This window comes from Gordionus sp. m RMFG-2023, chromosome 2 (genome assembly GCF_954871325.1).
Source record: "Gordionus sp. m RMFG-2023 chromosome 2, tfGorSpeb1-WG-v2, whole genome shotgun sequence".
NCBI lineage: Eukaryota > Metazoa > Nematomorpha > Gordioida > Chordodea > Parachordodidae > Gordionus > Gordionus sp. m RMFG-2023.
This window is the reverse complement of record NC_088776.1, coordinates 37,143,695-37,166,246: the sequence shown is the minus strand read 5'-3', so window position 1 is coordinate 37,166,246 and position 22,552 is coordinate 37,143,695. Positions and strand designations below refer to the sequence as shown.

General features: G+C 26.4%; 1 protein-coding gene across 3 annotated transcripts in view; it reads left to right on the top strand.

The window, feature by feature from the left end:
- The first annotated feature begins 5,815 nt into the window (after positions 1–5,815).
- LOC135923310 (protein unc-45 homolog B-like) overlaps positions 5,816–22,552 on the top strand; it is a 31,889-nt gene continuing 15,152 nt past the window's right edge. For 2 of the 3 annotated variants that reach the window (XM_065457990.1, XM_065457992.1), the window contains exons 1-13: positions 5,816–6,044; positions 6,087–6,256; positions 6,295–6,381; positions 6,425–6,589; positions 6,630–6,795; positions 6,941–7,105; positions 12,448–12,682; positions 13,364–13,433; positions 17,557–17,649; positions 17,928–18,062; positions 19,313–19,407; positions 19,684–19,834; positions 21,542–21,682. In XM_065457990.1, the coding sequence (XP_065314062.1) occupies positions 5,843–6,044; positions 6,087–6,256; positions 6,295–6,381; positions 6,425–6,589; positions 6,630–6,795; positions 6,941–7,105; positions 12,448–12,682; positions 13,364–13,433; positions 17,557–17,649; positions 17,928–18,062; positions 19,313–19,407; positions 19,684–19,834; positions 21,542–21,682 (1,875 nt within the window). In that variant the 5' untranslated portion in view covers positions 5,816–5,842. The remainder of the gene's footprint in view (positions 6,045–6,086; positions 6,257–6,294; positions 6,382–6,424; positions 6,590–6,629; positions 6,796–6,940; positions 7,106–12,447; positions 12,683–13,363; positions 13,434–17,556; positions 17,650–17,927; positions 18,063–19,312; positions 19,408–19,683; positions 19,835–21,541; positions 21,683–22,552) is intronic. The other variant, XM_065457991.1, reaches the window with a different exon arrangement.

Sequence of the window (22,552 nt, the reverse complement as noted above, 5' to 3'; positions counted from 1 at the left end):
AATAAGCTGGTTTTGGTGCAGGGTCGATGTACGGGTCGGTGCTTGGGTCAATGCTTGGGTCCATGTCGGGTCTAGACCCATTGGTTGAGTTGGTTCATTTTTAACCAAAAATTAGTGTAGTGGACGTGTAAAACCAACTATTTCACCATACTAACATTAATATGAAATAGGCAGTTTGAATTCCTATAGCTATTATTTTCATTGTTGAGTGAACTATCTATGGTTCCATTTTTTGAAAAGATCAATGTAAATAACGTAGTCGTATTAATGTAGAAATATTTAAACAACCTGATAAAGAGAATAAATAGAAAATATTTTATTTATTATGTTAATATAATAATGTAAATACATAGATAAATGTAAAAGATGCTAGGATAAGGAAGGGGATACCAGAAAAATGATTGATGCAAAACGGAGTATTCTCCTGTTTTAAAAACAGCATGCAATCCAAGTAGCCTTTATTATTTTGTTCAAAGTGAAACAAAACTTTATGCTTCTTTTGGACGTGATATATTTGTCTTAAGCACAATTTATGTAAGATTTATACTTTTAATTATAATTTACTTTTAATACATAAAAATAGTTTACGTGATATGTGATAAAAGCGTTTTCGCCCACTGATTGTGGGTACAACAGAGCTACGCTAGGTTTTCCTCAAATCCATTAAACTGGATAGTTAATAAGGGGGAGAAAAATGAGGAGCCCTTCACACGTTTGTGGGCAAGCCGCACGTACTTGTAGGCGCAACACTTCGAAAAATGTTGCTTAAACCTCTATAGGCTTATTAAAAAAGATTGGGTGAAAAAAAGAGCCTATACCGGAGAACTACAGCATAATTTAATTACCTTAAAGGTGGGTGATGGCTGATTTTAAGTTTAAATTCTTTAGTGAAAGTTTTGATGGTTACTATCAATATTGAGATTTAATGTTCATAGAATCTGTAAATAAATATGATTAAAATAAAAAAAATTTGCCTGATCAATAGATACTAGTAGATAGCCCGTCAAAAATGACGGAGAATGAGAATTTTATTCGTTTTTTTAAGAAAGATATTACCTTTTATTTAAAAATCATATCCAATTTATATAATTTTTAAACCCCCCCCCCCTCCCCATTTATGTCAAGTCCAAGCAATGTCATTGAGTCCAACACATTAGGACTAAGAGTGGAAACTATTATTTGAGTCAAAATATATTTAAATGAGCTTGTACCCAATACCAAAATTCTTTGTAAATATATTACTGGTTACATAAGACTAACATTTAACATTAAAAAATTTCAAGCCAGGTCCAAGCTCATAATATTTGGAAAAAATTTCCACGCGTTCAAGACCTTATAATTTATAAAAAAATTTCTCAAGCCTAGCTCAACCCATAATAATTTTGAAAATTTTTTCCTAGCCCGGCCCATAATAATTTATATATATAAGATATTCCCAAGTCAGGTGCAAGCAAATATTAATCTTGAGGAATATTTTTCAAGCCCAGTCCATCCCATATTAAGTTTCAAAACTATTTCCCAAACCCGGAGATAGTTAAATTTCTAAATAATTTATCAAAACATGAAGGGGAAATCTCGGATTTACCAATTAGTGGGTTAACTCCTTTTATCAAAAAATTTGATAAGGGCTATCTATATCTTTTGTTAAGTACAAAAAAATGCTATTTATTTAAATTACAAAAATGCCATTCAATACTAATGAAACTTATATGCAATTTATTTATATATTTTTTAAGAAATTTGTTTTTCTTGCCATATAAATTTAGGTAATTTTTTTTAAAAATGATGAGGAATAATTATTACTCTGTGTGTCTGGTAAAATTAAGAGCAAATCCTTTCAGTCGTCTGCAGAAGGAAAAATTAATGTATAATATCATCCCATTTAGGGTTGTAGGTGAAAGTAATGAATAATGACGGATTACCAAAGCAGTGTACAACACCCATTGCGTCCTGATAAAGCTGAGGCCCTGAGCTACTGGTAAAAGAAGAACGCAAAATGATATTTCTGCCAAAGTGTCAGTTTTGGTATCCCCCTCTAAAATAGAATCATGAACGACATTGTCAACTCAACCATAAAACGGTCGTAAGTATTGTTATAAAGGCCATGACAAAACTACCGCATATTTTCCCATTAATAATGTTAATGAAATTGGCCGCACTACATATTCACGTTTGAACATCTCTCTAAATATTCATGAAAGTTCCTCAGGGAATCGATAAAGTATTATTTATAATAACTCCTAATGAGGTAAATGATAGTGGAATTAAATGCTTTTATTTGTTAAAAATTAGGCAGAGGTGGCATAGGGATTGTGGTAGTGGTGATAGATATATAATTTGGAGGCAACTGGGTGTATAAAATAAACATATAGATATAAAACATTAGATAAAAACAAAATAAACCTCCAGAGGAGTTCACAGTGCCTTATTATCTTGGCCACCAGTAACTCTAGAACGGGTAAGGCGGTTGTTGAATCGTTATTTTTTTCTTTGCTTATCTTTAATAAAAGATTCATCATGTTTGGTAGCAATGTGAGGGATTAGGGTTAGCCTAGACAAATAAAGAAATCAGGCAAAAATATAAATATACAATTGTTGAAATTAAACAAACATTAAAATAATGTAAAACCGGTAGAAGGGTCAATATTAGATGCATATTTCTAATAAGTTGGAGGGCTATCAACAAATAAAATTTTTGGGGGACTAATCAAGTCTATTATGATATTCTAAAAGTTAAAAAATAACATGATAAATGTAATAATCCAAGCATCCAAGATCTTAATATTTAAAAAGATTTTCTCAAGCCCACCTTCCCTAATAATTTAGAAATCAAGCCCAGAGATATTAAATTTATAACATAAGACTAACATTTAACATTAAAAAAATCCTAATATAGGCTCTACCCTACAATATCTGGAAAAAATATCCAAGCATTCAAGACGAACATTTAATAATAAAAATCCCAATATAGGTTAAACTGGATAAAATATCCAAGCATCCAAGATCTTAATATTTAAAAAGATTTTCTCAGCCCACCTTCCCTAATAATTTTGAAATCAAGCTCAGAGATATTAAATTTATAATTAATGAAGAGGAAATATCTGATTTACCAATTAGTCAACAGGTAAAATATATTAATTTATAAAAAGAATAACATAAGACTAACATTTAACATGGAAAAAATATCCAAGCATCCAAGACTAACATTTAACATTAAAAAATCCCAATATAGGTTCAAGAAAAAAGCATCCAAGATCTTAATATTTAAAAAGAATTTCTCTAACCCACCTTCCTTAATAATTTTGAAACCAAGCCCAGAGATATTAAATAAGACTAACATTTAACATTAAAAAATCCCAATATAGGTTCAAGCCTACAATATCTGGAAAAAATATCCAAGCATCCAAGACTAACCTTTAACATTAAAAATTCCCAATATAGGTTCAAGCCTACAATATCTGGATAAAATATCCAAGCATCCAAGATCTTAATATTTAAAAAGATTTTCTCAAGCCCACCTTCCCTAATAATTTTGAAATCAAGTCCAGAGATATTAAATTTATAACATAAGACTAACATTTAACATTAAAAAATTCTAATATAGGTACTACCCTACAATATCTGGAAAAAATATCCAAGCATCCAAGACTAACATTTAACATTAAAAAATCCCGATATAGGTTCAAGAAAAAAGCATCCAAGATCTTAATATTTAAAAAGAATTTCTCTAACCCATCTTCCCTAATAATTTTGAAACCAAGCCCAAAATTTATAATTAATGAAGAGGAAATCTCTAATTTACCAATTATTCTACAGGTAAAATATATTACTTTATAAAAATAATAACATAAGACTAACATTTAACATTAAAAAATCCCAATATAATTTTGAGAAAAATTATACTTGATAAATAAGAGAATGTTCTATTTTGTAGGTCCTCGCTATCTCTAGTGCGTTTCTTTTTTTGATTGATCTGCAATCTTTTTCTTTTATTAATGACAGAATCACCACCTGTACAATCATTAATTGAGATAAAAGACATGGCTTGTTATCTAAAATAGAAACAAAAGAATAAATAAAAAAAAATAAATGCATTGAACTTGATGAGGAGTCAATATACCACCTGTACAATCATTAAATATGGGTAAGACAGGGCTTGTTATCTAAAATAAAAACAAAGAATAATATAAAGAATATAAATGCAATGAATCTGAAGAGGAGTCAATATTAAATTCAACTCCCTAGAAATAGTTGGGACATTATCAGAAGCTAAAATAGATGTATTCTATAATATAAAAGAGTATAAAAAAAAAATATATATAAGGCTAACTTTATTTTGAGTTGTTAGATTTTGTATGGCCTCGCTATCCCTAGTGCGTTTCTTTTTTTGATTGATCTGCCATCTTTTTCTTTTATTAATGATGGATAAATCACCACCTGTACAATCTAACTGAGGTTAGGACATGGCTTGTTACCTAAAATAAAAACAAAAGAATAAATAAAAAAAATAAATGCATTGAACCTGATGAGGAGTCAATATACCACCTGTACAATCATTAAGTGAGGTTGGGACATGGCTTGTTATCTAAAATAAAAACAAAAGAATAAATAAAAAATATATTAATGTATTTAACCTGAAGAGGAGTCAATATTAGGTTACCTCTCTAGAAATAGTGGGGATATCATCCATCATAAGCTAAGTATTCTAAAATGAAAAGTATAAGCCTTTTTAGTATATATAGATGAATAATTTATTTTGCATTTGGTAGATTTTATTGGGCTTCATGTCTAAAAATATTTTCTATAAAAAAAATAAAATAAAATCAATAAAAAAATAAAAATAAAAATAAGTACGTACCGATGACATGACGTAGCGATGACATGACGTAGCGATGACATGACGTAGCGATGACATGACGTAGCGATGACGTAAGAGGACATCGGAAAATTATAATATAGATAGTATTATTTTATTAATGATTCAACCCATACAATATAGTATTATCACTTAATATTTTTGCACAGGATGGCAAAGATCAATTTTTTCTTTGAAATTTTTAAATTAGCAAAAAAATTTACTCAGCATGCACACTTCAAAGATCATATGAAATGAATCTCACTTTTATACATTTTATCATATGAAGCTTTTGATATTTTAAATGCATGAATGTAGTCAAATACAATTACGGGGGTTTGTTAAAATGTTATATTTATTGATGTCATCAAATGGATTTAAAATAATTTTTAAATTATTTGCACATTTAGAATCTTGATTTCCATTTTCATCATAATTGATAAATTTTATTCTAACAAATTTTTATAAATCCCTTTTTTCCCTTTAGTATTTTTAGGTTTTACCTTTTTTTCATTTTTAGCTCTAACTTTTTTGGTTGCCAATATAGTAATTGAGAATAAATTTCTAAATAAACTAATTTTTATTCAATAATATAAATTAAATTTATGTTTTGACAAAAGTAAAAATATATACTAGAATAGAATATTATATACTCTATACTAGTGTTGTTAAACTATCTAATTATGGTTAACTATAAAACAGCTAGCCATGTTTTTATCCAAACATATCCGAATCAATCTTCAAGTTGAGACTCAACTTAGAGGTTTAATTCAATTTTTAAGGCTAAAAGTTTGACTGAGCCACAATAGAGATGGCCAAAATTAAGTAATTTAACAACACTACTCTATACACCTAAGCATTCTCAGTTTACCTGTCAATTCCTTACCTGACAATTCTCAGTATAGGTTCTGTCATATGGTTATATGAATTGTCAATTTGACAGATATTTATGGCAAGCATATATTATTCTTGGGTTCTACATTCATTATGAATAGAGATGAGATGAAAGAAAAAGGGAATGCATTTTTCAATAGTAATAATTATGAAGATGCAGCAAGTTGCTATCTTAAAGCTATTAAGCTTTGTTCTGATCGTGAAAATGAAATATTAGCATTGTTATACAATAATTATGCTCTATGTGCTTTAAAGACAAAGAATTTTTCAGATGCTATAAATTATACGACAAATGGTAATATACGTTAGTTTGATGATGAATCTTTGTTTTGATTAGCTTTAGCCATCAATGCCCATGATATTAAAGCACTATATAGAAGATGTGTTGCATATGAAGAAATGGATAATATAACTGAGTCCTTCAAAGATGCAAAAACTTTATTTGAAATGAATCAAAAATTTATATTGCCTACATATTTCAGGCTAAAAGATGTTTTATCAAAAAAGGTTTATTATATGTTACTAAATATTTTAATTTAGCTAAGGTTGAAAATTGTTCATCATCAGCTGTTATAGTAGATATCATGGATAAAATTAAATCAGAAAACACTTTATTTGAGATTAAACACAAGGTTTTATTATTTTACTTTATTATATTATATTTGAAAAATTTAGGCATTTAATAATCTAGAATCTTTGACCCAAGAAAATTTTGGAGTTAATTTATTTTTTCAAAATGAATGCTTGAATGTAATGCAAAAACACTTATTACAAGAAAAATCTCAATTTATTACACCTATTTTGAATATATATAAAAATATATGTATTGACAAAAACAAAGTATTATTCATATAAAGAATAAATTGCAATTTAAATTTAGACATTGGCATTAATTAAAGTTTTATCATTGCCAACACTAATAAACAATATCATTCAAGTAGGAACTGAAGAAATTACAAAATCTGCATATAAATTACTTATTAAAATATTTGTTGTATTAACTGGTTCTAAAATAGATGATATTAAGAATAACATTGAATATGATGGTATACTATCAATTTGTCTTTTGTTCCTTTACATAATTTATATACTAATGAATATTAAGTATATTATTTTTAAAAATAATTTAACATAATTTTTTAAAAATAATTCTATAATTTCCATATTTTGTGATTTACAATTAATATATAGAATATTCGGATATTATCGATTCCTGCTTTCTTAAAATTGTTGAAACCTTAGTCAGTCCAATAACCTCACCATATGGTCGGGATGTATGTTTGAACACCATTGTTAGATTGGCAGGCAAACAAAAAGGATTGGGTTGGAGCATCAAATTAATTCAAAAATTTAATGGTAAATATAATGGACAAAATTAATATTGTTTTAAGAATAAATTAACAAGGTGGGTTTAATTCATTTTTGATTTAAGGCATATTTTTTTAATTAAAAATTTAATAAAATTATTAACACTGAAATTGAATTAAAAGTGACATTCTAACAATTATATTCATTTATTCAATATAAAAATTCTTAGCCCTAATAAAATGATTTAATTTAATAATAAAATAGGTAGTAAAAATGTGATCATGAACTATATGGCTTGTTGATTAATAAAATGATATTGTATGATTAGACTAAACTATCCACCACTTATAGACATTCTATCTTGTAACTTATTTATTAGATTAAATAATATAACATAGAAAAAGAACAATGCTTTATCAACATAATTGCCATATGAATGCCAATTAATGGGTGGCCATATGTATACTTATCTGATTTATAAAATAATTTAATATAGAATTTATTTTGGACTGGTTATTAACACTGATAAAATTAAGATGACATTATTTCATACCAAATTGAGTATCAAGATGAAAAAAGGAATTGACTATGCTAACTTAGCTAGGAGTAATTCTAGATAGGATGAGAAATACATTAAAAAATACTGAAAAACTAGTCATGTCAAGTCTAAAATGGAAATATGGTCATAGTTCTTAGGATATATTTATACCTCTATAAATTCAAATATTTATAATTATGGTTATCAACTTTCTGTTAAGGGGTTAAAAAACTTGTACGATATCAAAACTAACATAGAAAAACGCAAACGTTCATAAATAATTAAATGTCTTAGATACATTGCAAAGACATACTACCAAAATAATACATCAAACCTTGATCTAGGTAAAAAATATCCTCTCAATTTATAATAGGTTAATTACTGAAAAATTTTTGCTTTGACACAATATAAATCTCACAAAATTTAATATATCAAACGTTAAATATTTGTTTATACAAATGTTGTTAAAAGTTACTTTTAAAAGTAGCACACTATCAGCAATTTAGAATTTTTTTAAAAATATTTTTTACGTATCTCTATTTCCACATATAAAAAATATGACCAAAATTTTAAATATATATAATTTTTTTTATTGCATCTCAATAATAATACATTTTCATACTGTCATTCCCAAGTCTAGAGCGACGATATGAAAGTGTAAGCTATGACCAAACAATCGTTCAACACTATACTTGAGGGCAATGCAGTATTTAATTTAATACACATTTTTTATATAAGAAAAATCTTCAAAAATATTTATTTGAGTATTTTTAGATATAAAAAATTGCGCCTAAAGGATTTTTCAATAGTATTATTATTATTTCAAAACAATTATCTATAGTAGGTGACGTTTTTGATCTCAATCTAAAATTAGAATAGTCAGTTTGAATAAACAGTATGGAGCCAAATGTCACGCCACCATCCTTTAACTTTTTATCTATTGAACCAATTTCTCTCAAAATTGGTTAAAATGTGAAAGGATTGAAATAAGTGTTTTTTTGCATGTTTTAATTAATTTATAATTTATAAATAGATGAGTGGTTAATTAAGTATGTTTAACATCCAGATTATAATTTATAAAATATTATCATTAAATAGATGAGTCTGATAATAAAATGAAATATTAATATTTATTATTTATTGTAGTTCTTAATTTACATTATATTTCCTGAATAATATCTTATGGCCAATGGAAACATACCATGTTTGGACTGGGCCAGATAATCTACTTTCATGTAAACTCATCTAGCTCAAAAACTATTATAGATACAACTTTGTTCAAATTTTATTTAAGGATTGAACCACACGTGATATTAGATTTGTTTATATATTACTTTTATATATTTCCTTGTTGAAGCTAATAGTCGATGTTAAAACCTTTAAGCACATCTTACAATTAAATTTATAACCTGTTTTAAATTTTTTATCATAAAATATTTGCGAATTCAGGAAAAATTAAATATTATCATCATTTTCCAGGGAAAGTACCTTATCGATATGATCTATACCAAAATATCTTCAATATCAATCTCTATGGTTGACATTTTAAATTATTTTGAAAACTAGATTTATAATGCAGATTTTTAAATTTCAAAATTAAATTAAATATAAATATTATAATCTTAAAATTTTTTTTTAAAGAATATTTTAATAATTTTTAAGTGTATTTATTATATAAAATTGAAAGTAGCAAATTTTAAATTAGTAACGACCTAGCAAAAAATAGCACGCTAAAGCTACCTTTATGAAAAAAGGCTGTAGCACGCTACTTTAACATCACTGGACTATGAAATAAAAGAATAAAGCATACATATAATGAAAAAGAAATTGATTTGGAAAAATTATGAAGTTATTAAGTGAAAACAAATGTTTGGTCGAAATTTAATAAGACCTTGAAACAATTATATGGGCATCTGATCAATAGGTTTGGTGCAATGGAAACAAATTTACTGATAAGAAATATAAATAAAATACTAGAAATAATGCACTATTTTAAACTTACTTGTAATTTTTTAAAAAAAAATCTACTTCCTCACTCTTCGAGAAGATTCCAGTAAAAAGAAAACAATTAAAAATATTAAAAAAATTTTTTTTTACAAATAGGATGGATTTCAGAGCTACCCTTGATAATATAAATACCTTTTTATTAACTGGGTAACAAGGTTTTGTCGTCATTGTCAAAAAAACCCCCATCATAATTATGTGAGAAACGGTCTCTGCCTAATTCGCACGAGCTGGTTTTAGACCAACGGGCTAAGTTAAGTTATAAATTTAAAAGTAAACACCTCATGATTTTACAGCCGACTTTTTGACATCTTAGATTGCAGATGTAAAAAAAATTTCTTTCAAACATAAAAAACGAGGAAAAACAGCAAAAAGAAAACAAAAATGAAAAAAAGCTTAAATATCATTTAAAAGTTTTTTTTAAAAAATAACACATGAAAAAAAAAACAAATTAAAATAATTGCGATAATGAATTTTTGTTCCAGATAAAATTAACGGTTAGGTCCGGTTCGTAAAAAATAATAATATCTGTTCGGCTTAACCTTTAAAAAATGGTTCAATTCGCATACAAGCATATTAGAATTATGTCAAGAAAAGTATATTTTTTTAAATTTTACCACTATTCTATAAAGTTGTAAACTTGAACGCGTTCGTAGACGAAGTTCGTTTTTTAAAAAAAATGATGAACGATGATCCTTTTATTTTTGACGATCTTTGAACCTGAATGCGTTTTTTTTGACGAACGCGTTCGTTTAATTTAAAAAATCTTTTTAGAAAATAAAAAATATTAAATTAATATTAATCCAAATTTTTTATGAAAAAAGTTATTTTTTAATCAGCTGTTTCCTTTATCACATTTGATTTTTTTAACCAGTCACTATTTCTGTTCTATAGTATAGATTAACTTGAATATTATTATTTTTAAATTAGCAGCATGGATGTTGTTATTTCATCATCATCTGATTCTGAATTAACATTGCCATGGCTCAAATTTAAAAAATAACAATAAACTAATTCTATCCTGCCAAATTAATGTAAAGTATAATATCAGTTTCAAAATCTTCAAGTTTTAATTTAAAGAGATACTTATTGTAATACTTATTATTTTATATAATATAACATTAGGTATCCTTTTAATAATTTATTTTAGATTTTTGTATTTTATAAACTTATTAAATTATTATGATTATTATAATAGATACATAAAGTAAAAATAATTAATATATTATATACATAGATATAAAATAGTTAATATCTTTTAGAATTTATTAGTGTGAATTTAAAAAAAAATTTTTTATCAAGGGTTTATATTTTAAAGTTGAACACAATTTAAAGTACTATAAATTTAAATATTTTATATATAATAAAATTTTATATGATATATAAAAGTTTTTATATATTAAAATTAATAAGAATTTTTTTTTAATAAAAAAGATATTTTTTTATTCATTTAAAACTATTAATTTTAAACATGGCTAATATATTGTTTTAAAAAAATAAATGGTACTTATTTATATTAAATTAAATATTAAATGAAATTTAAAAAATAAATTTATACATAAAGTTTTGAACGAATTAAACTTAACGTAAACATGTTCGATTTTTGACGATGAACGTTTAAAGCGAACGCGTTCGATTTAGAAATGTTTACAGCACTACTATGCTTTAAAAAATAATATTGTACCGTATACAATCAAAATATTTTCAAGATTCTCTTTTTGTCAAGTTATATCAATAATGAGGCAAAAATTTTTTTTGGCTGAGAACACATATATATGCTGACTTGAATAACTGACCCATCAAATAGATTTTTGACTGAACACACTTCTATATGCTGACTTGGATGGCTGGCACGTCAAACAGCAATAAAGAGAATATCTAAAAATAATTATTGGTGCTTATCAGTAAAAACTGATTAATCATCTTTAAAAGAGTTAAAATATTAAAAAGTTCAAACCAGTTCACAGGCATTTTTAGAGATTCAGGTTCTGGTGATAATTTTTTAACGGTTCACGTTAGGTAAATAATAACGGTTAATACTGGTTTAGCGGTAGGTTTGGTTTAAATCCCTGCTAAAAATAAATTTCTTATAGTGATGCTGTTCCCAAATAAAATTAATTGGATACAAATTTTCCTATTCTAACCATTCAAATTATGCTCTCATCTGATATATTAATAATATTGTTTTCTCGAGGAAAAACGATTAATAAACATAATTAAAATTATTCAATAACAATTTGGCGCACGATCTTCAAGCTGAAAGAGTATTTTTTATTTTTCGGCTTTATACATTTAAATTTAAAGATAGAATCGGAACAGTGAAAACAGGGAAATAAATTTATCATTTCAAAACATTTTAAAATAATAATTTTTAAAATGGAAATCAAGAATATTCGAATAAGTAAAATAAATCAACAAAAATTGGTTACTTACGCGGGTTCTCTATTCATAATAAAATTAGCTTATCTATTAAAAATGAATTTAAACTATATTATGGAGTTCCTTAGCTATATTTATTTAGATTTATTCAGCAAATATGATAAATTATTTACTAAATCAAGAATAGCGAAGTATAATGATTTTAATATTTTTAGATATTATTACTTTTTGTCACATGAATATTAAAATTTTATTATCATGATTTATTTATTTTGGGGGATTTATAATAGGAAACCTTTCCTTAATTTCTCACCCTGAAAAAAAAGTTTTAGATTTAAATAAATAAAAAAAATTTATTCACCCACTCTGGTAATTGATATATCTTTGAGTTTATTGCACAATATTATGCAAAAAACTATATTTATAGATGGATTTTTTTTGTTTAAAGAAACTTTTTCATAATTTTTAGCTATTCCTATCTTACTTTGTTGTGCCTCTGAGTTGAAAAATTCTTCCATTCAAATTGAAAATTCGATCTCAGGTACAAAAAATGCAGATGACCTAATAGAAAGTTGTTACAACAAATTAGCATGCACTCCATCTACTCACTGCTTGATATCTTTGGCTTTAAATACTCTCTGGGAAGATATGAGTAACGATGCTTTGCGCAATGAATACAGGACTATTGCAACAAAATATATTGAGTTTTTTTTATTATATAAAATAAAATATACACATGATACACCTTGTAAAATTAAACAGGTGATCACCCTAACAAAGGTTATGAAAAATTATATATAAATTCGGTTGGGATAAACAAAAACTCTTATCATAAACTTAGATTAAAAAAGTCAGATTCATTTATTGCCGGAATTTTAAATAATTTTCCTCATCAATTATAGTTAGGAATTTAGCTCTACTTAGTAAACATGATATTTTATAAATTAACTCATCAAAATCTTGACAGAGGTTATGGTTCAGGTTTGAATCGAATAAATATTTCGACAACTTTTTTTTCTTTGACATTACATTTGTTACTGACAGACCGTGTTGAAACGACCCAATATACTATCTGAGTAATTAGCTAAGGGATTTAAAATATAGGAATAATGTATTAAAAATTTGAATCCTTTAATTTTTCTCCGAATTTAAACAGGAATGAATGAAATTTAATTTAATAATTATCGACGGCGTGTTTATTTTTTTTTATCAAATATTTTTGGGAGGCAATAAGTTAATAAATCGCTTTAAAAAAATGTTAATTAATGCAAATAATTTTTTTTAATCATAACTATAATTGTCTTTTAATGATTTCAGTTTTATCGCCTAATAATTTGCTCGCTCTTTAAAACATAACCGATTATATATAAAAAATATAAATTTAGAAATCTTTTATCTCATAAAGAAGAATCCTTCAACATCAAAGCCATTAAAGCTATCATCGTTTTATTACAGGTAATTCAATTTTTCTTGTTAATTATATTTACAAGGTATAAAACTTCGGCTAAAAATATAAAACATACCAAAAACGTATAAACCATCAACATAAAATTTATTTTAAACTCAAAAAATTAAATTTTTGTCAAAAATGAATTACGGTTTGAATTTATATGTTTCTAGTAGTTATTTTTTAGTGAAGATTTAAAAAAAATTTTGAACATAACCCATAGGATTAACCTATTTTTAGGACTATGCCGATCTACAAACTTCACCGATCCGATATTTTCCGATATTATTAAAAACCCCGATCAGAAAACCGATCCGATGATTTTCATTTACCATTTATCTTTGAACAAATGTTATAAATGAAATGAATATCGATTGTTTTTATCGATTTTCGGAAATTTTTTATTTTTTTTAAGAAATTAATTTTTTAGGAATATCAATTTTATTCATCGATTTCTCGGAATTGTGGCGATTTTCTTTGGATAGAAGATATAAAAATTTAAGTGAATAACAATAAAATTATTAATATTTTCTATTTTAAATAAAAAAAACCAACTAACTTTCACGAATGATTAAGTGTATTTTGTTGTTTTGTTCTTCAAAGGTTAATATTCACTTTGAAAATATTTATAATGTTTAAGGGCCAATGTAGTGATTTTAAACAGCTACATTAACCTATTTTTTAAAAGGGCTTAATCAAAATTTTAGCCACTAAAAATTTGGCCAATAGAAATTCAAACCTTTCTGTTATCTGTGGACAAAATCAATAAGCTTAAGTAATTTACTTTTGGCCAAAATTTTGAGATAACCATTTTTAAAAATTGGTTCATTGAACATTTAAACAACACTAGATGAATATGACTTTATTTTAAAATCCTTTTCTTGTTGCCGATTATAACAAAAAATGGTATATTTATAGCTATTTTTTTAAATATTTCAACAAATAATGTATGTTAGTTCCTTTCATTAATTTATCATTATGAAATTATTTATATAAAAAAATATTTATATAATTATATACAATCATATAATAACCAAAAAACAATAAAAATCTGATTGTTTTTGAAAAATATCGGCCCGATCCAATTTTATGAAAACTAAATATCGGTGCAGACCCGATATTTAATATCGGCACAGCCCTAATTATTTTCTTCTTCTTTATACATTAAATTAATTAAACTAAGAATTAACTCTAACCATGTATTATAGGCTAAAGCCATAGATCATTCTAGCTTTTGAGGAATTGAGCCTTTGGTAGTCATTAAAATGAAAACTTAATATCTAAGTATTAGTTATATATTAAACAGGGTAATTTTGAATATATTTATTTTATATATACCTATTACTTTAAATTATGTTAATGATTCTGAATTAATACAATTACAGACGATGAAATTTTTAATGCGCATAACTATATTTTTCAACTATTTTTTGATTGCTATCTTTTGTCATTATGCGCTCGAACGCTTTGGTAAGACCTTTAACCCTAGACCACGTTAGACATTATCTAATAATTTTCTAAGTTAAATCAAGCAATTTAAATGTTCAAAATGGAGAGATAAACCAAGTTTTTTTTAAAATAATAATTCTAACGACCTATTATGCAGTGTTTAAACGCTACTTTTAAAAGTAGCGCGCTATCGCTACCGCTATCGTTTTCAAATGAGTAGCGCGCTATTAGCTAATTTTTACGCTACTTTGATTTTTTTTTAAATATTTTTTTTTACGTAACTTTATTTCCACAAATAAAATATTGATATAAAAACATGACTATAATTTGTTACATATATATATAATTTATTTATTATTGCACTTTAATAATAATAACATTTCGGTACTGTCATCCTCAAGTCTAGAGCGACGATTAGAAAGTATAAGCTTTGCCATATTAAATAATCGTTCAGCACTAGCACTTGAGGGCAACGCAGTATTAAATTTAATAAACAAACTTTTTATATGAAAAAAATCATCAAAAATATTTAAATTAGTATTTTTAGATTTAAAAAAAGCATTTAGAGGTTAATTAAAAATACTTCAGTATATTCTTTAATAAAGGTATGCTCCACATTAAAATACTGTATTCCCATTTGATCCAATATATAATTCATTTCCATTTTTTTCTCATCTAGAAACAATGCTAAAAGTTTCATAGCATTGTAAACACTATTCCATCTTGTAGTGTTTGGTGTCAATAAATAACGTCCTAATTTTTTTTTGAAAATATCAGACGTCTTTGATGACTTATTTTGTTTATTCCAAAGAGCTTGGCATTTAGAAAATGTATCTTGATACTCTTTTAAAATCCTCATTTAATAATGCTTCTTCCGCATCCACTGTCGCAACTAAATTTAGGTAGGTTGTGGCAGGAAGAACGATGATGGCTAGGTAACGTAGAAGACTTTATTGAAGATCCTAAATATTATAAATTTTATTTTATATTGGTGAAAAATTAAATATAAAATAATTTAAAACCAAGGATGTCATGAACATCAATTATCTCAAACTCCATTTCATCATCCTCTTCTTGTTCTCCATCTTCAATATTTTTTTCAGGAATATTATTAGTATTGTTATTATTATTATCCTCCCCATATATTCCATATTATTTATATCATATTATAAAAAAATTATAATAAATTTAAAACCTGAAGGCCTTTAGAAAATTAGACCCATTATCCGTAATCATCTTACAAACCTTGTTTTGAATTTTGTAAGACCTATGGATTTCTGCAATAATATTGGCTAGAATGTCATAAGTCTGACAGCCAATTATTCTCTTTAGAGCTTACAGATTTTCGTTTAAGATTTTAAGGATCAATTCAATGTGCAGAGCTCTAAAAATATGACATATTATAAATCAGAAAATAAACATTTTTACCTTTTATTGTGAGTCCAGCAATCTGCTATTGTACAGACGTAGGAGACATCTGATAGATTTAATATCAAAGATTCTTTCATTTCCTTAAAGCTCTCCAAAATTCTTGCCATCAATGTCTGCCGGCAAAATATCTTGGTCCGTGGAGAAAAAGTGTTTGTCATCTTTATAAAAGAATCATTATCCACCAAGGATAATGGTTGAACTGTATCTATTATAAAGTTTATAATGACTTTGTCAGCCAATTTTTGGGATACACCAGGTGTTGATGAATCCAAATTGGTTAATTTTGTTTGTATTAAATTTGATTTGGAAGTGGGTTTATCTTCTTCCATTACCCCAAAATTTTTGAGATATTTTTCAATCTCTTAATAATTTGAAGTGTGCACAGTCTAAAATTATAAAATACTTAGAATAAAAATTATGTAGGATATAAGTACATAAAAATGATTGAAATAACTATTTTAAAATGTTTTAAATAATTTAGATAAAATTAATGAATATATAAAAAAAATAATTGGTTTTTGATTTTAATTTATTTTAAAAATTAAAGATTAGCCTACACATTGATATTAAATTTGTTTAATATATTACCTTTAAATGTTTTTTCAAACTAAAGCTGCTCGTATGATTTGAAGAGATAATTTTGCGGCACATCTTGCACCGAAACCGATATCCAGTTATAATTTTTTCTTCAAGGTTAAAGTATTTCTTGAATTTTGGGAAAGGATCATCTATATTTTGCTCATTTTCCAAAGAAATTTCAATATCTTCAACAATCTCACACATAACAAGATTTATAATGCTTAATATAAAATGTAAAATGAAATATAAAATAAGATAAAAGCAAGGACATACCAATAACGGAATTTCAAAAATATATAATTTAATGAATGCGCGAAATATAAATTAAATACAGATTGCTATTTAACAACTGTTTATATCTTATAACAATAATGTATATTTTTAAATATAAAAAATTTCAAAATTAAATTAAATAAAAGGATAATTTTAGATTTTATAAAAAATATATTTTAATAATTTTTAGATGTATTTATTATGTAAAATTGAAAGTAGCGAAGTAGCGAGCTACCGCTATCGCTATTTTTTTTAAAAAGTAGCTCGCTATTTTAACAACACTGCTATTATGCCCCATTTACCTGATTGATGAACCGATTTTTGAATATTTGTCTCATAATAATCACTTTAATAATTTACTATTAAAAATTATTGACTCAAATGTATTCTATTATCTAGGGTCCTTTCTTTATTGGAGATTCTGTTGTTGGAAGCCTAAACATTTCCAAACTGATTCTAGAAATGGCGGATTCCAAAAATAACATAGAAAAGGTAATAATTTATAATTATACATTGCCGCCTAATTTGAGATGATTAAATTCTGATATCATGATCTCGTAAATTTTGGTAACTTATTACCCAACGATTTACAATTAATTATGAAAAGAACATTTCTTGAGATAGGTGGAAAACTTATCTGATCCAACCATAAAATTTGCAATGGCTAAAACTAGACCAGTTTATCATTTAAATTTGATCCCTTGAGGTCGATTTATGAATGATATAATATTAATCTTTATAAATAAAAATTCAAATTATCTATATACTAGTTAACAGCTTTGGATGCGCTAATATTAACGGCTTCTAATAGAAAGAGGTGTCAAGGGATATTGGTTAACGGGGTACCTTTACTTAAAAAGCTTTATCTTTCGAAAAATGATGAGGTCAGGATCAGGGCATTACTGGTAATCAAAAAAGAAATAAGTGTTATTATATATAGCATATTGATATTAAAATTTATCGAAATGAATTATATACCTATACCCTATGTATCCCTTTATAAATCGGATATTGGTAGAATGACCCAGCAATCATAAATTATTTTATTATTACTAATAATTCATAGAAAACGAAAACTAGTAATTTTAAAAAAGTTATGGATAGGTGTGAAATTTTATTCGGATAATGACTGAAAAGGATATGATATTAGTGGCATAATTTTACTTCCAAATTTCCACATCACGAGATAGTATTTGCCCTAAAGTTATTTTATTATTAGAATTAATTAATAGGATATTTTCTTGGCTAATTTTTTTTAATAAAAAAACTTTATTTTCTAAGATTGAACTAAAAGCAGGATACACTAAATCTTTTTAGGATTATCTAATCAGTCTGGCCTACCTTTCTACATCAGTTCCAAAGATTTTTGAAACTATTCATCTAAATCACGTAATGACTTTGCAAATCTAATTTTCATTTATATAGGTTTTTTAAACCGAAATTTTGAATAGTAATATGTAGACAATTTAATAAATTTGATCGGCCACAAACATTCACTTCTCTTATTTCCAATTTTCTATTGAAACCGTATACAAAAACATCCCAAATGACTTAGAATAGCCAAATTTTAAATGGACATGAATCGATAATGATTAAATTTTAGTAAAGATGATATAATCTTTAAACTTACAGGGTATGGTAATGATAAATAAATGGCCTAAATATTAAATGAATTGTCTAACAATTAACTAGCATCTGAATACAATGGCCGCAAATTAAAAAAAATAATATAAATTCTGAAATCTCACTCGAATAACTAAAATTTCCACGTATCTAATCTGAATATATGATAATGAATATAAAATGTAATGCACTGAACCCGTTTTGAATTCGGGTTCTATAATAATTAGGTCTTGGTTTTCACAAGGGATTTTGTTCATTAGAAAATTCCTGAAAAACAGGATCATAATTAAAATTTGTTATTTTTATTTTATCCTTTAAATATTTATAGAACATTTTATAAATTTTAATAAAATAAATGTTATATATGGATTTAAAATGTTACCTCTTCATATCTTATTTTATTTAAAATGCTAAAAATTAATTTAGGAATAAATGCCCAATCTGAATATTTGTAAAAATCTCAATTTTAGGGAAATTTGAAAATTTATTTAAAACAATTTAGAAAATATTATTTTTTAAAAATAATTTCAAGGGCATTTGTAAACTGGGTGCCTCGGGTGGCATTGACGCAAGCTTAGCACCTTTTGAGGAGAATTCAAACAGAAAAATAGCAGAGGCCTGCAAATCGTAACATTTTTTCTAAAACTTACATTACGTTATTTCCTAAATTATTTATATAATTATAAGTTATTTATAGCTACACAAATAGAATACTACTTTAATTGTTACTTAAGAGGTATTTCTTATTTAATAGTAACGGGTATCTCATTATTTAATGAAAACTCATTACAAATAATAGTTGCCGCGCAATATTATTCGTTACTTTCATATATTAACGCCTTATCGTTACTTTTAAAAATATCAAATTCTTTAATTCTAAAATAAACAAATTTAAAAAAAAAGATTTTTGTGCCACCCCGAAGATAAAAGTTTGGATATCAGAAGATACGCTGCCGAAGCAATTTCATATCTCTCGTTCAACGCGGATATAAAGGAATACATCGTCAACGATAACGATATTCTTAATGCCCTGTATAAACTGGCGAAAGAAGAGGTTTATTAGATTAGATGTAATATTATAGACAGGTAATTTTTTGCAAGTTGAAAAGTAAATATTTAGTATTTAGTATGCTACAATTGTTAGAAATTTGATCGATTTTATGTTATTTATAATGTCATTTTTTTATACTTAGTTTAATTAAGGGTAACAAATTATATTTTAATATTAGTAAAATATTTAAAGCATCGGTTTAGTTAATATCGGATCAATTATACATCACTAGTATCATTTAATAAATAAAAGAAATGTATGAAATTTATATTATTAATTACCCTTCCTTAAGATATCACATTGCTTGTTTTTCCAATTGGTAGGTGTCTTTTAATTATTGATTCGTTATTGGATATTGTTTTACAAAACCTTTATAATAATATAAACATCTAGAACCTTCATCGTCAAATATTCTATAAAATCTCTTCCCTCTTAAAACCTAGCTAATTTTCCTCCCCTTTCCCGTTTTTGCTAACTTAATACTGACCTCTTTCTTAAAGGTTGTAACTTTCTCTCGCCTGCTCTTTCTCCATATTATTTCATTTCTAACTACTCTTTTTGATTCCCTTTTGGAGAATGCGAAAGAAACGTGGCTTGCAGAGATTTCCTCAAACACTCAATTTCCAACTCACCTCTGTCTAGAATATTTTTCTAGTTTGTTTTTCCTTTTCTCAAAAATACTCCCCATATCCATCTGAGGATTCTTTAACTTGGCTTCGTGATTCTACTTAGTTGCTCATGTTTCACTGCAGAACCTCATACAACTTCTCACATAGCTTGCACAAACCTTCTCCTTTAAAACTAGTGAGACATTTTTATTGGTTAAAATGAAGACATCTCTAAGTGCTTCGCCTAGGTAACAGAACTTCCCTACTCTTTTCAAATTTATTTATAAAAACCAGTCATATTACAATTATCTTGCGCCCCTCTCATACACTTTCTTCAAACAAACATTGCGCTTGCCTTCTCCGTGTTTCCTTTTATACCACACTGAACCCATTTACGATACAATAGATGGAGTTCTAGCAACACTTTTCCCCATAGTCTCGTGCCTGTTTCCTCGATTTTTTCTAAACTCATCACCCTCATTTTTTTAATATATTCATTTTTATTCCCTTTTCTTCCACAACCCTTCTTCATCTAACTATTTTTTCCTTCAATTCAATCTTACTTTTCGCTTGAATAAATAATCAACCTTAATTTCGTTTTACCTTAATATCCGCGATCATAATTAAGCAATAAGCATTAAACAAATTGTTAATTTGGGTAACAACTTGCTTAGATCTCTTTATACACACCACACTATTCTTCTATTGGATATGGTAAAATGCCCCAAAAACTAATCTTTTTTTCCAATTTTATTTTTACTCTATTATAATCAGTATAATAGTTAACATATCTCCCGAAGTTGGGAAATAATGAATTCTCATTCTGTCATCATTAATGTGCAGCTCCACTTTTAAAAATAAAACCATTTAAGTCAATTTAAATCATTTCCTCGAAAAAAATGAATATTAAAAAAAGCTAATTTTTTTTGAATTATTGCAATTTTAAATAATATTTGATAAATAGAAAATGTGCTTTTATCAACAAGCATTATATAGTGTAATCTTGTTTCGAATGGTAAAGGAAAGGGCTATTTTTTTATCTTCTAATTTTATATAAACTTTTCAATAAATTTGTTTATTATTTTTACGTATAATGGAATAGACATCAGTCGATGCACACATATTTCCTTTCATAAATTTATTCGTCAATCTGACTAATAGCTATGAAAAGCCAACGATCGAACCAGAGCTGATAGAGCTAGCCAAGCAAGCCAAACAACACGTACCTAAGGATTCCCCTAAAGTAGCTTCATTTATGATAGCATCATTTTCATATTACATTTATAACGATAATATACCTACTAAGTGGTTTGCAAGTGGCAAAATTTTCAGGGCCAGCCGGGTGGGCATTTAGTTTTTGCCTGGCCCACCTGGTTCAATTTTAATTAAGATTGCCTGGCTCGGGTTCATTTTTTACTAAGAAACCTGGTCTGGCCCAGTTTTTTAAAATCCGCACGGGTTTTTAAATACAAGTTCTAACCTGAAATATTTGTTGAATACCAAAATAAACAATTATTTACAATATTGAGGAGCCTTTAAATTAAAACTTTTGTGGATTATCACTTCTATCAAATATTAGAATTTACCAATAAGTCTAAACTTACTAAATGTGTCCTATTTCTGACAATATTAATTTGACATTGTTTGAGAATAAATTAAAATTTTAATAAAACATAATAATTTGCCATCAAGCCAATAAAATTATTATCGTAACAAAATTAGACTTTAAATATTTTTTTATATCCTCTTATCTCTATTAAGCGAGCCGGGCACCTCTTCATTTTTCCCGGCTTTGCCTATTAATTTTTTTGCCCATTCCGACTCAATAAATTTTCAGGTAAATGGCCTAGGCCGTTATTGCAGACCACTGATACCTTCTTCATTTTGAATTCTAATTTTTTAGTGTTACCTTCATGTTTTTTTTCTCTTTAGCTTTCACCTTTTCTGGTGGTAAGCTCCTTCAACATCTCTCTCCACTTTATGTTATTCGTACAATCTCTTTTATCTAATTTATACTTCTTTATATTGGCTCTAACTTTATGGACCCATTGAAGTTTTGGCCTTCCTCTTTTACGTTTGCCCATCACTTCCAAACTCTCAACCTTATTTCCTA